At 38.5% G+C, this 15,386-nt stretch overlaps 1 protein-coding gene across 1 annotated transcript in view; it reads right to left on the bottom strand.

The window, feature by feature from the left end:
* Abi3bp (ABI family member 3 binding protein) overlaps positions 1-2,075 on the bottom strand; it is a 202,063-nt gene extending 199,988 nt beyond the window's left edge. The window contains exon 1 of the mRNA XM_090347240.1: positions 1,924-2,075. Within this exon, the coding sequence (XP_090203366.1) occupies positions 1,924-2,002 (79 nt within the window). The 5' untranslated portion in view covers positions 2,003-2,075. The remainder of the gene's footprint in view (positions 1-1,923) is intronic.
* Between the last annotated feature and the right edge of the window lie 13,311 nt (positions 2,076-15,386).

The following is a 15,386-nucleotide window of genomic DNA, read 5'->3' as shown; positions in this document are numbered from 1 at the left end:
TCAGTGTGAAGCCAGCTCAGGCAGGAAAGTCCATGAAACTCCTCTCTCCAATAAAATCCAACGTGGCACTGTGGCTCAAGTGGTAGAGTACTACCTTGAGCACAAAGACACTCAGCGACAGAGCCCAGGCCCTAAGTTCAAGCTCCAGGATCAGAAAGAAAAATACCATAAACAACAAATATGCTGCCTTTCTCCTCTCTCATCCCCTATCCCTTGTACCACAATGCACCCCTCCATGGAACCCAGTTTAAGAAAGGTCGCTTCAGCTAAAAAAAAAAAAAGTTATTCAATAGCTTCCATAATAAAGAAAAAGCATTAAATAGGAGAAGACTTGCCACTTATTATGATTTGATGGGACTTCTGCTTTCAAATTACCAAAACTGTGGATATGTTTTAAATTTACAAAAGAAACCCAGCTAAAAAATACATCTAATTAAAAAAAATAGCACAATACTCAGTGTGACAAAATTTCATAGCTGTTTTTGACTGCTTTGTTTTTTTTCTTTACGATTACAAATATGCTTTACGATTATATCATTCTAATTAAAGCACTTGGAATTCACAGCACTTTGTACTAACTAAATGTTGGCTTTTTTTCCTACTCAGCAAATACAAAAATCAAATCATCTATAAGTACTGAGATAGAAAAAATGCCAACACTCCCCTCAAGTGGCAAGTAGTCATTAAATCCGTCATCAATATGAACAGTCAATTCTAAGTGTCTGTGGCTCACACTTTATTTCAATCACAAAATTCTTAATAGAAGATTGAGGAGTGATTGTTTTACTTTTTCTTAGCATGATTGTTTGATTGGAGTTGAAAAAATTAATTTTAGGCTTTTGTTGTTGTTATTGTTCTTGTTAACTGCTTTTCACATCAAGTGAAAGACCAACCAGCCAAATGCTTCCTTCAACATTCACATTCCACATTCAAGTTTCACTTTATCCAGTGACACTAGGACACTTTGCATTTGAGACAAAATGATCCTGAAGTGAACTCACCAGAAAGCAGATAAAGACATGAACTTTTGGATAGTCTAACATTAACAACTTTTCTTTCTGCCTCTCTACACACTGTGCTCTGCATTATGTCCAACCTTTTCCATTATAACTGGACGGTAAATTCCAGTCTGTTTTCCATAAATCTGCTGACTACTGCAGTCTGCAACCATAAAAAGCCTTTGCAGACGTTGAGTTGGCTTAGAAAAGTGCCTCTGCAAAGGAGCTAAACTACATGCAGCATTTATGTTCAAAGACAGGACAGAGGCAAGAGTCTCGGGTTTTAGTGCTAATAGGCTCAAAAGGGTTACTGATATTTTCTAAGTTGAGAAATGTTAATTTCTTTTTGATGGCATTTGTAAACAAAATACCAACACTAAAATAAGAGCAATTTAAACAGGAGGGGGGAGTGTCCCATTCAGCTCAAACACCCCCAAACTCTCCCAGAAAGGTGCCTGCTGCTTAGCTCATGGCTACGTTTGGATCTGACCTGCCTAAACTGCCTCAAACTTCGGATGAACAGGTACATTTGAGATTTATGCCAAGAATTTCCAATTTCAGAACTAGCTTTTTTTAAATCCATAAACAAATACTGGCTTAGTCTCTGGGGGAAGAGAATAAAAGCACCAAATAACTAACAAATTCTAAATGCTCATTTATACAATATCACTCAATATTCCAATACTGTACTTCCATATTATACCATTCAGGTTCCTCTGAACATAACTGAAAGAAAAACGTTGTGGGCAGCAGAAAACTAAGAACAGGAGAAGTAAAAGTTTAAGAGACACCCCTCCCTTTCACTTGGACTTTCTGCCACATAACTCCACCCCCTTCATGTTGGAAAGCATATCATAGTTAATAGAACACTGCACACACATCCGTTAGTATTATTCTTAAAGCATAAAACATCAGAACTACTTGCCTTTTGGCAATTTCTGTGCATTTCCCAGGGCAAATGCAATACTTCCACAGAGAAGCAGCCATCGCAAGCTGGAGAGCATGTTGCACCGGCCACCTCACACGGGGAGTGATGCTGGTGGAAGCCTCACAACTCTGGAGCCGCATTTAAGTGGACTGTCTTCCAGTGACAGAGGCAGGCCTGCCCTCCCCCTGCTGTGGCTTACTCACAAGGGGTGGAGACAAGATGACATCACACCCTTTCCCACACACACCAAAAAAAAAAAGAAAAAAAAGAAAAATCACATCTCTCTGTCTCTTTTCTTCCTTCTGTGATACAAATTTGAAATTGGTGGAAGAGAAAAATATTTATAAGGCAAATTTTGGGTGAACTATTTCACTGAGTTGGGGAAAAGGCATCAGGATGTTAAAAATATAAACTGAGACCTTGTGAAGAAGGAAACTTTTTAATTATCTAGGAAACCAACCCAATTCTTCAAAAAAAAATAGGAGTAAGTTCATAGAAATATATTTTGAACTACTCTGCAGTTCTAGGATTTTAGAGAAACTGTTTAAAAGTAATTATAGGTCTACAATGCTCTGCATTATATGCAACACATTGTGTGCACAAATGTATACATATGAAAATTATGTAGCTATGGATGTAAAGACAGAGGTAACACATTACCAGCTGATCTTTACCGTGAGCTGGGCTCTGAAATAGCATTTAATAGAGTGACTGTGTAGGAACTACAGTGTTATTCCCATTCACCAGAAACAAGCCTGAGACTCAGGAAGGTTAACAGTCCTGACGAAGTGGGAATATTCTAATGATTAATGTTCTGACAGGCTCTGGAGTAGAGCAGATAAGATTTTAAATTTACATTTCACTTTCTAGCAAGAAGCCCTTGCTAGTTATCAATATTGACTACATTCCAGTACTCTAAAATGTGCTAGATACAGGTCTAATCAATTACATAAATTACAATTTATTCCTCCAAACAACCTATGAGAAAGGCATTGTTGTCCCACTTATTTTACAGGTAGAAAAACTGAACCTACAGTGGTGAAGTGGAAGGCCCAAGGACATAGCACTAAGAGGTAACAGAGCCAGCATTTTTTCCATATATTTTTTATTGTAATTAATAGAAGGGTTACATTATATTCACCGGATAGAAGGTGCATTACTTCACAAACATTGATACCCTTTCTCATGTCTTGGTCCCCATTTCCCTCCCCGCATCCCCACCCCTCATCTTCTTTTCCCCCCTTCCCTATCCTGTTTCAAATAACCAAATACTCATTTATCCAATATATCAGATAACCAGGTGAAATGCTGTAACAATATGAGATAACCACGGGACAGCAAAAGAGATGAGAGATAACATAGTACATTAAGGAAAACAATCACTCATAATAAGGCTTTTGTTTCTATATCTTGGAGGTCCTTTCATTTAGCATCATACTGTATGGCCTTATGTATCTAGGTTTTGCTTTGTTGTAAGTCTCTGCTAGGAGAGCCCAAGGTTTCTACTGATTATGACAAATGAGGGAAACCACTGAGCCTATATTCCTTTGAGTCTGGCTTACTTCACTTAATATGATTTTTTTCTAAGTCTTTCTATTTCCTTACAAATGAGGTGATCTCGTTCTTTCTGACAGCAGCATAGAATTCCATTGTGTACAAATACCACATCTTGTTGATCCACTGTTCAACTGAGGGGCATCTCGGTTGGTTCCATATCTTTGCTATGGTAAATAGTTGGAACCAGCATTTTAAGCAAACAACATTACCCTGATTTAGTTTTATTTTGTTTTGTTTTTGCTAGTCCTCAAACTTGTACTCAGGGCCTGGGCACTGTCGTTGAGCTTTCTTGAGACTAGCACCCTACCACTTGAGCCACAGCACTATTTTTTGGCTTTTTCTGTGTGTGTGGTACCAAAAAATCAAACCAGGGCTTCATGCATGCTACACAAGCACTCTACCACTAGGTCATGCTCCTCCATTTCTAGTTTTAATTACTAAACTTTAAATTCTAAAATAGAGACTATCAATGTTATAAATTTAATAGCAGGATTTTAATGCCTGACATACAGGAAGCATTTATTAGATAACATTGTTGCAAACAATAATAAATGGCAACAATAGTAAAGCCCTTCTTTTAATAGACTTCTAAGCTTGGATGTATGTACCTTCAACTTCCCACCCCCAAAATACTATATGATAGAGTCCTGAATACAGATACTAGCATAGCTGGATATTTAATAACATTTTACATGTTCTTTGTCTATTTATAAAGTTTCTATAGATGAATCCAAACATAAGAAAGAAGTGAAAGCAGGCTGCTCAAAAATAAATTCTAGGCAACTTAGTAAAATAAAAACTGAAGAGACATCCCTGTCCTTCAAAAACAGTGTGAGGAGATGCATTGCTAAAGTCATCTGGAGCTGGCCTGGTCTACACTCTCACCTTAGGAATTCTCTGGCAGGGACAGTGGAAGGCACTGGGTTATTTAACAGGTACTTTTTATCTCTGATTTTCTCCTTGAATAGGCAGCGCCCTCAAACCTGAGTTTGGACATTCATCTAGCTGGCCCTGTGAGTTCTGCTTCTCTAAGCCATTAATATCAAGTAAAATTAGTGGGGCCACAGTGTTAGCAGAAAACAACAGGTTTTCTAAGGGAACAAACCCAGCAGAAATATTGAAGACTAACTCCTCAGAACAGAGTGTGTGTGTGAAGGGGTGTGAAATTAGCTAATGGAACTCAGATTTGAGACACTGCTGGGCCAGACGAGGATGTCTGAGCCACATTAGCAGTCCTGATGTACAGTGTGGAGCTGCTTGGTTAGTAATGAAGTAAAAGCAAATCTCTGCTTGTTTGGTCAGGAAAAGATGGTTGCATTACCCTCACTAGGAAGACAAATGAGCAATTCAGTGAAGATGTTGAAGAGTAATGACTTAAAGAAAGGGACCATCTCAGAGAGGACATTTCACTTTCTCAATAGTTTTCTGTCCTGTCATTGTCCCAATCCAAACAGAAGGATAGAAATTTTCCAGAACTGTAAGTAAGTAAAAGCACCATAATTTTCTTCATGAAATCCTTAGGTGTGTTTTAGGCAATCTTCTAGAAAGTTCTGACTTGGGTACCCTGGCGAAAATACTAGAATAATTTGGGCATCCATGCTAGGATACCGAGCCCTAACCACATTCAAAATCCTCTTCAAGTATTGTGTTTTATTTGAAATGTGGAAATGCTAAACTCCAGATACTTGGGAGATTATAGACTATGTCATTCATTGTCATTCACATTTATAAAACAAAAATCCTGTTGAAGAAAACATTGACAATGGCTTGAAAAATACATAAAATATATTTGTATTTATCTATAATCTTTTGGTGATGGCAGAGACCCTGTTTCTTTAGTTTAAAGAAAATGTAGTTTAGTTTAAAGGAAATGTAGCCCAACAATTCCTGCAAATAATCTGAAAGTCCTTGGATAATCCAGTGAGTGCTTGAGTTATGTCCTTGAAATCTTTGTTGAAAGTCAGTTCTTCAAAGATTCCTCAAGTTTCTATGTATTTTATGAACAGAGACATTAATTCCCTGTGAACTGGATTAAATGTTTGCAAATAAGCCTTGGAGAAAATGCTGTTTGTGATTATTGTTCTTAAGGTACTGTGTGAAATTGTTTCTTTTCTCTTTTATTTGCCCCTATGTTTTATCTCATATTGTTGCTGCATCTGACTGTGGTACCTGGTATTTTGTATATACACTTGTTTACTTGAAATAGGGATGGAAAGGGAAAAACAAGATGAGTGAGAGGAAGTGAGGGGAGAGAAAGTAAGAGAAAAACATGGGAAGGGATACCAACATTCAAGAAGTAATGTACCCACTACCTGACGAATGTAACTGTAACCCCTCTATACATCACCTGACAATAAAGCAAAAAAATAAAAAGTTTTGGATTAAAAAAGAAGGAAACACTGTTTTCTAACTCCTAAAGGTAAGATCCTTGCATCAAATAAAATGCGTAACTACTTCCTATCATAAAATATTCGAGTTCCCTAAGCTTGGTAGTTCTCTCCTACAACACAGCCCATGGCAGACGCCAGACATGACCTGTACCTCTTCATGTTGTCCCACAGGAACTGGGTTTCTTAATATCGAGGCAAGGACAGACATTCAGCCTGTCGTTGTAAGTAATAAACTAGCCTTTGTCTTTAATGGATGACTTTTGTATTTCATGCCAGTAGCCAGGAACTATGAATGTTAACTTGCACATGATGTAAAATGTATATTGGCCTACTTTAAAAGATCTCTTTAGCTCTTTAATATAGTGCTTTCATATAATAGCTACAATGAAGTCCATTGTAAGAACTGGCCAAAATCCTATACTGTATAGAGAAAAAGTACTGCTAAGCATTGCTTATTAAATAATATAGTAGTCTTGTGAATGAGTGTGTGTATGAGTGTGTGTGTGTGTATGAGTGTGTGTGTGTGTGTGTGTGTGTGTGTGTGTGTGTGCCAGTCCTGGGGCTTGAAATCAGGGCCGGGGCACTATTCCTGAGATTATTTGAATATAGGCTAGCAGTCTGCTACTTGAGTCACAGCACTACTTCTGGCCCTTTCCTGAGTAGTTTATTGGAGATCAGAGTCTCACAAACTTTTCTGCCCAGGCTGGCTCAAACCATGATCCTCACATCTCAGCCTCCTGAGTGGTTAGGATTATAGGTGTGAGCCACCACCACTCAGCTTATTCATTTTTGAACACTCTAGAGACAACGTTAGATTTTTTCTGTCAAAATTGTGAACATTTTCTGTATTGTAGCTGCCTTTATTTGTGACATGGTAACCAGGTTTCTCTGTGGTGATCACTAGAAAAACAGAGCCAAGAAAGTCCCCTCACCCATGCTAAGTGTATAGGTCTTTGCTATGTGCGTTGCTTGACATCATTCTTGGCTCTCATTTCCATCCCCACCCTTACTTCTCGCTTATTTTACTTGGAGCTTTAATTTATGTGATTTTGTAAGTTGTTTTAATTTGCTTCTGGAATGAGGTGAAGTAAAACAAACAACCCACCCACCACGCTGGACAGGAGTTGTGTCAAAAACATGTGTCAAAATAGGAGAAGTATAAACCCAGGACCTCCCATTCCCTTTTCTTTTTCACAAGACAGCAAACTTAGTGGGATTTTGGTACCATAATCACAAACCATCATTTCTTTATGCATTTTTCCTTAGGAAAAGGAAGAAAAATTCATGAGTCTAAGGTACATTTAGAACCCAATTCCACTTATGTGTCATATTTTTTATGTTATGCTTTTATATTAGGCTTGTGTGTTTGATGCTAATCTCATTACTTAAGATGAAATTTCCAGTATATCTAGATCTTTCAAATCTTGCAAGTAAATTCTTTGTATCTATTTTGCCCCTCAGTTCACAGTTTTTAGGTTCTAGTACACTAGGAACTATGGATTTTTTAAGGCTTATATATTTGCAGTTAATAATATACAAAGGTCTGCAGTTGTTTTCATAGGGATGTTAATAAAGGAAGATTCATACTTGAAATGGGAAATCTATTGTTCCATGTTTTTAGCCCAAATCTGTGTCCATAATTACTGTACTGAACTAGGTTGATGAACCAATTACTTCAATGAGGTATATTTGGCCAGAGCGTTGAACTTTCTTCTACAATGGTTTATATAACTCTGACAAGTTTTATCTTTAAGTATGTAACTTATATTTGCCAGTATTTCTTCAGTCTATCTTGAGAAACTTTTTTCTTTTTTTGCCAGTCCTGGGCTTGAGCTCAGGGCCTGAGCACTGTTCTTGGCTTTCTCCAAGCTAGAGCTCTACCACTTGAACCACAGCACCACTTCTGGATTTTTCCTATGTGTGTAGTACCAAGGAATCAAACCCAGGTCTTCATGCGTGCTAGGTAAGCACTATACCACTAGGCCAAACTCCTGCCTTTCTTCAGTCTATCTAAAAGCGTCTTGACCTCCACTTTTTGGCTACATTCCCTTGAGCCGGCAACTTGCACTCATCAAACAGTATAAAGGAATCCTTTCTGTTGGTTTGGAAATGAGCTTTCCAATTGAAATTGTTCATCTCTAACCTGTGAAGCTTGCCTTCTATCATTTTCTGCTGCTAACACAGAATACAATAGACTGGGTAATTTTTAAATAATAGAAGTTGGTTTCTTGACCATCTGGTGGTTTGGTGTCAAAGACCAGAAGAGCCTGCATCTGCATCCAGATCTGATGGAAAGCACTACCTGGTGAAGGAGCACTTACCAGCTAGAAGGCAACACCCACAACTGAATTACTACTGTGACAATGACGTTAATCCATTCACAGTGGCAGACTCCCAAAGCCTCCTCACTTCTGATTGGCCCCACACCCAGGAATGCCTCCCTGAGGATTCAGTTTCCAACCTACAAAGTTTGGAAGACACATTCAAACAGTAGCACTTCTGTGCTAAAATAGGTATTTTTTTAAGATCAAGTATTTTTTTCTAAACTTTAAAGAATATGGATTATTAGAGTCAAGAACTGAATGTAAAATATAAGCCCGTACCAGAGGAGAGAGACTAACAGGAGGATGTGTTAGGGCAAGATTCTGAAATCAAGCCAGGCCGCCACCAGTGGCTGACACCTGTAATCCTAGCTACTCAAAAGGCTGAGACCTGAGGATCAAGGTTGAAAACCAAAATCTGTGAGACTCTTATCTCCCATTAACCACTGGAAAACCGGAAGCGATACTGTGGCTCATCAGAGCTATAGTGCTGCTGCTGCTTCTTAAGATACTCAATTGTGAGCTCTTCTGGCTACAGCCCAAATTACAATGAAGAAAGAACAGGAAAACTTACAAAGAAAGGACAAATTCTAGATCCTTGAGACAAAGAGGGGAGGAGGTAGCAAATATAATCTAAGCTAAAAAGAATAGATTGTTTATTAACATACCCACACTGAACCAAGAAAACCTAATCCAACTAAACAGGCCTATTTCAAGCACTGAAAGAGAAATAGCAATAAGAGACCTTACACCTAAGAAAAGCCCAGGGCCAGATGGATTCACAGCTAAATTCTATAAGGTCTTCAAAGCAGAGCTCACATCAATAAGCCTCAAGCTCTTCAGAGAAATTGAAAACAAAGGCTCTTTGCCAAACTCATTCTATGAAGCCAGTATAACCCTTATCCCCAAACCAGACAGAGATTCATCAAAGAAAGAGAACTATACACTGATTTCGTTGATGAATATCGATGCAAAACTTCTCAACAAAATACTGGCCAACCATCTACAACTCATCAAAAAAATTATACACTATGATCAAACAGGATTCATCACAGAGAGGCAAAGCTGGTGTAACATACGCAAATCAATTAATATAATTCAACACATCAAAAGGAGCAAGGACAAAAATCACATGATTGTCTCAATAGATGCAGAAAAGGCATTTGACAAGATCCAACACCCCTTTATGCTAAAAGCTCTGGAGAAACTAGGAATCCATGGAACGTTCCTCAGTATAATAAAGATTGTGTATCACAAACCCGCTGCTAGTATTATACTTAACAGCGAAAAGCTAAAGCCATTTCCTCTAAAACCAGGAATGAGACAAGGACACCCTCTCTCTCCACTCCTCTTTAACATAGTATTAGAATTCCTAGCCAGTGCAATAAGGCAAGAAGCAAGCATAAAGGGGATCCAAATAGGGAAAAAGGAAGTGAAACTTTCCCTCTTTGCAGATGACATGATTCTGTATTTAAAGAACGCTATAAACTCCACTCCCAAGCTCCTTGAGCTGATTCAAAACTTTGGCAAGGTAGCAGGTTATAAAATTAACCCTCAAAAATCAACTGCCTTCCTCTATACCAAAAGTGAGAGAAAAGAGGCAACAATCAGGAAAGGAACTCTTTTTGCAATAGCCTCAAAGAAAATAAAGTACCTAGGAATTAGCTTAACTAAGAATGCGAAGGAACTTTTTGATGAAAACTTTAAAACCTTTAAAAAGCAAATTAGAGCAGAACTGAGGAAATGGAAAAACCTCCCATACTCCGGGATTGGAAGAATCAACATTGTGAAAATGACAACCTTGCCAAGGGCTATCTACAAATTCAATGCAATACCCATCAATATCCCAATGTCATTCTTTAAAGAAATAGAAGAGGCAATCCAAAATTTCATATGGAATAATAAAAGACGCCGTATAACAAAAACACTACTTAGCAGAAAAAACAGCACAGGAGGAATTTCAATACCAAACTTTAGACTCTATTACAGAGCTATAATAATCAAAACAGCTTGGTACTGGCACAAGAACAGGCCTGAAGACCAATGGAATAGAACTGAGGACCCAGATATTAAACCACAGACCTATGGCCACCTAATCTTTGACAAAAGAGCCAAAAAAATAGAATGGAAGAAAGACAGCCTCTTCAACAAGTAGTGCTAGCAGAACTGGTTAAGCACATGCAGAAAACTAAAGTTGGATCCTTCTTTGTCACCCTGCACTAGAATTAACTCCAAATGGATCAAAGACCTCGAGGTAAAAGCAGACACATTGAAAACTTTACATGAAGGAATAGGAGATACACTAGACCTCCTTGGCACAGGTTGAAACTTTCTCAATAAGGACCAAGAAACACAACAAATCAGAGAAAGGCTGGATAAGTGGAACTGCATTAAACTGCAGAGCTTCTGTAAGGCAAAGGATATAGTTAGTAAATTAATTAGGAAGCCTACAGAGTGGGAGAAGATCTTCACTAACCATACAACAGACAAAGGCCTCATATCTAAAATATATCAACAGCTCAAAAAATTGAATCACTCCAAAACTAATCTCCAAAGAAACAACCATCCCATTAAAAGATCGACCAAAGACTTAAAGAGAGTCTTCTCTGAAGAAGAAATAAGAATGGCCTATAGACACATGAAGAAATGCTCAACACCTCTGGTAATAAAAGAAATGCAAATCAAAACAACTCTAAGATTCCACCTCACTCCAGTTAGAATGGCCAGGATCAAGTAATCTAATAACAACAGATGCTGGAGGAGATGTGGCCAGGAGGAAAAACTACTACACTGTTGGTAGGAGTGCAAACTCGTTCAACCACTATGGAAAGCAGTATGGCAGTTCCTCAAAAGACTAAACATAGAGCTCCCCTATGACCCAGCAATTCCACTACTTGGCATTTACCCAACCATCCAGAAGCAAGGGCATACTAAATCCACTAGCACAACAATGTTCACTGCAGCACTATATAACATAGCAAAGATATGGAACCAACTCAGATGTCCCTCAGTTGATGAGTGGATCAACAAGATGTGATTTATACACAATGCAATTCTATGCTCCTGTCATCGCCCCATTTGTAAGGAAATGGAAAGACTTAGAAAACATCATATTAAGTGAAGTAAGCCAGACTCAAAGGAACATAGGCCCAATAGTCTCCCTCATTTGTCATAATCAGTAGAAACCTTGGGCTCGCCTAGCGGAGATTTACAATAGAACAAAATCTAGAGCCATTAGGCCAAATAGTATGACACTAAATGTAAGGACCTCCAGGATAAGCAAACAAAAGCCATATAATGAGTGATTGCTGTCCTTAATGTACTATGTTATCTCTCATCTCTTTTGTTGTCCCTTGGTTATCTCTTATTGTTACAATATTTCACCTTGTTATCTGATATATTTTATATGTGCTTAATTGGTTATTTGAAATTGGATAGCGAAGGGGGAAATTCAGATGAGGGGGGGAGGGAAATGGGACCATGAATGGGGACCATGTCATGAGAAAGGGTATCAATGTATGTGAAGTAATGCACCTTCTATCTGGTGAATAGTCACATTCACTATTTGCTGTCATATTGAACAGTAGAGAGGTAATGCGTAACATGGAACTCCACCATGGTAACATCTCCCAATGAAGTATAACTAACGTTCCTGTAACTCATGGCTGGAAAACCAAATGATGACTACCTTTCTTTTTGTTCCATTCACTTCACTTGTGAAAAATGAATAGGATTGTATTGTTCTTGGTTGAAGTTCTACTGACCCAAGAAGTTCTTCTCAGGTTGATGAATGCATTTAGAAAACCAAAGCATTCTACTTACACGTGTTCAGCCCTTGAAGGGTCGGGTAGCCTGCAGTGGGGAATGTCTTCTAACGCTGCTGGCAAGAAATAATGTAGTCCAAACAAGTTTGAAGAGCGCATGCGTGCACCCTTTCTCTCCTTTTTCCTCGTTGGGTCTGTGGAAGCAAGATGGGTCACCAGCGGGTCTACTGGAGTCACCCCCGAAAGTTCAGCCTGGGACCTTGCTCTTGCCGCGTGGTCTCCAACCGCCATGGTCTGATCTAGAAGTAGGGGCTCAACATGTGTGGACAGTGTTTCTGCCAGTATGCCAAAGAACAAGTAGGACTAAGAGATCTTCCTTGTTCCTTGAGTGGATCACCCAAGATATCAAGCACAATGGAAGACCATTTTTGTACATAAAAAAAAAAGAAGACAGAATGAAGTCGCCTAATTGTTGCTGGTTACCAACTGAACAGCCATTTCTTCCTCTCCTCTCACACTGAGAAAATTTGCTTCCCATGGCAGAAGGATGGTTTGGAAAAAAAAAACAAAACATGACCTAGTTCTCTCCTATGGAATTAAAGGGAAATTTTGCCAACATGCTTTTAGAAAAGATTTATTTTGGAAGTGGTACTGTGGCTCAAGGGGTAGTAGCTTTGAGCTGAAGAGCTCACTTCAAGCCCCCACCAAAAAAAGGGGGGGAGAAATGATTTATTTCTCTGATTTAAAAGAAGAACATTTTACATAAACTGAGTCACCCTTCTTTTCCCACTTTGCTCCCAGTAAGGCAGTCTTTAGACTTGTTATAGAAAAATTATACAATACATAAATAAGATGTATTTCAATCATTGATAGTTAATTTAATATGTGCTGCAATTTCTTCTCTTCTGAAAAATGGGAATTGCGATCATGGCAGAGAATTAACATGAGGAATAAATAGCTTAATATAATGTAAAATCTACAGAATAGCACCTAGCTCACATTAGGCCCTCAGTAATTATTGACTACAAGTGTTTTGGTTCTTGCTATCCTTACTTCAACTGGAAATTTCTTAACAGTTACCAAGGTAAAGATGATGGTGGTGATCATGGTGACTGTAACAGTGATTTTCTAAAATAGTAGCTAGCAATGCACTATGAAGTTCAACACAGTGTGATGCCATAGACATTATCTCAAATACCTAGTTACCTTTTAATAACTTCAGATAACTAATTACCTATTGTGATATTTTTACCAGTGCTCGGGCTTGAGCTCAGGGCCTGAGCACTGTTCTTGGGCTTTTCTCAAGGCTAGAGTTCTACCACTTGAGCCATAGCACCACTCTGCCTTTTTCTATGTATGTGATACCAAGGAATCGAAACCAGGTCTTTGTGCATGGTAGGCAAGCACTCTACCCATACTCCAAATTCCCAGTTCCTATTGTGATTTTTTTAACAGATGAACAACATGAGAGCTCTTTCTCACAGTCAAATACTTCAGAGTATAATATCTCTTCTTCCTAATTTAGAGGAAAAAGTATCAATGATATAAAATGTATTAAAGATTCCATGCTCACATAGAGGAGGGACTAATTGCAAAACAAATTATCATAAATAGCCATTTTTATTTTATCTAAGTATATCAATTTTACAGATGTTAATTTTTATGTGTACATGAGATCCACAGTAAAGAAGTAAAAACCTAAAAAATGGCTGGTTTCAGAGGTATATCTACCATTTAAATTAAGGATGCTATTACATATATGCCTCTAAATGCCCACTTTTAAAAGGTGTGTGTGTGTGTGTGTGTGTGTGTGTGTGTATGTGTGTTCTGTTTCGTTGTAGAAGCTTTCACATCTCTTTTCTCTGATTTTATTTTCTTAATCTTTTCTTCCTTTTTTTAGAAGTACTGATCTCATTCTCTTCAACACTTGCAAAAACTCATTTAGGAAAAAACAAAGCTCTCAAAATGGTTTATTATTCCTCCAACAATTCCCTGGAAGTATGTAGTTTTTAAAGTTACTCAGAATATACATTTTTGTATTTTCTGATCCTTATTTATAACCCTGTGAACTATTTTACATGGAGAAGCTATGACTCCATTTAAGAGACTTGCCCAAGAAACATAACATTGTAGTTCATAAGCTCTCCTGATAATCTGAAGAATCGTGTGTGTGTGTGTGTGTGTGTGTGTGTGTGTGTGTGTGTGTGTGTGTGTTAACAGGCTCTGAATTCAGGTTCTCATGCGCTCACAAAGCTCTCTTGTTCAGCTAATTCAAGCCTTCAGTCCAGCATTTTGCTAGTTAGAGAGAGAGTTTCATAAACGTTTTTGTCTGACCTAGCTGTGAACCACAGTCCTCTAGATCCCAGCCCCTGGCATAGGTAGAATTACTGTTCTGTGCCATCAGTGTTCAGCTCTATTCATCATTCTATATCTGAAATTCTATTTAAAAGAATTCTTTTAATAAATGGATAGACATGCAAAGATCCCTTAGAAGGATAACACTGTAAGATAGATAAATTACGTCTTATAGCTCAAGATAGATTGGAGGATGGAGCAAGAGGACTAAGTTCTTGAGAGAGGTAGGAAGAAGGGTGTACGACATAAATGAGGTTGCAACCAGGATTTTCCTGAAGACTGGAATCTAGGCTTTGAGCTTATCTTAAAGCACATTGGAATCGGAAAGAACCTTAATTTCCCATTTTTTCTCTCTTTTAAAAGTGATCGTTCATCCAATTATCCATTGGTTATAGCTTGTTTTCAGTCTCTGATTCTTTCTCTGGCATCAACTCTAAGAACGTAATGGAACAAGAAGCCACTTGAACATTCCAACGTTATCTCTCTTAAGGACTCCTGTGCTCAAATATGATAAAAGAAGGGGCCAGGAGTTTGGCCTAGTGGTAGAGTGCTTGCCTAGCATGCAAGAAGACCCGGGTTTGATTCCTCAGTACCACATACATAGAAAAAAGCCAGAAATGGTGCTGAGGCTCAAGCGGTAGAGCTCTCTAACCTTGAGAAAGTCCAAGGACAGTGCTCAGGCCCTGAGCTCAAGCCCATGACTGGCAAAAAGAAGTGAGCTCCCCTGGGGACACATATGACCATCCCTTTACTACCAAGCAGGATCTTAGGCCTCCAAGAAGATTGGTTTAAGTCCTGCAGACTTTCTTCTTGATTACTTTCCAGACAAAGCTGAGAAAATCTTTCCCCTCTACTTTCCCATGCTGAAATGAAAAGGAATCGCCTTCCTTGAAATTATATGATTCACCCAAAACATCTGATACTAATTCCAGGAACAAGTCCCGAATTATGAAAATGTGTAGAAGGCAATGGGGAGAGTCTTCTAAAGAGGCCAGGGGAAGAGATGTGGCAACTCCTTACTCCTGTGTCATCATCTGTCACTGTCCGAACTGAAAATGTGGTGTCCTTCGAAT

Source organism: Megascapheus bottae, chromosome 1, assembly GCF_031878675.1.
Source record: "Megascapheus bottae isolate mThoBot1 chromosome 1, mThoBot2.hap1, whole genome shotgun sequence".
NCBI lineage: Eukaryota > Metazoa > Chordata > Mammalia > Rodentia > Geomyidae > Megascapheus > Megascapheus bottae.
This window is presented reverse-complemented; position numbering and strand designations above follow the sequence as displayed.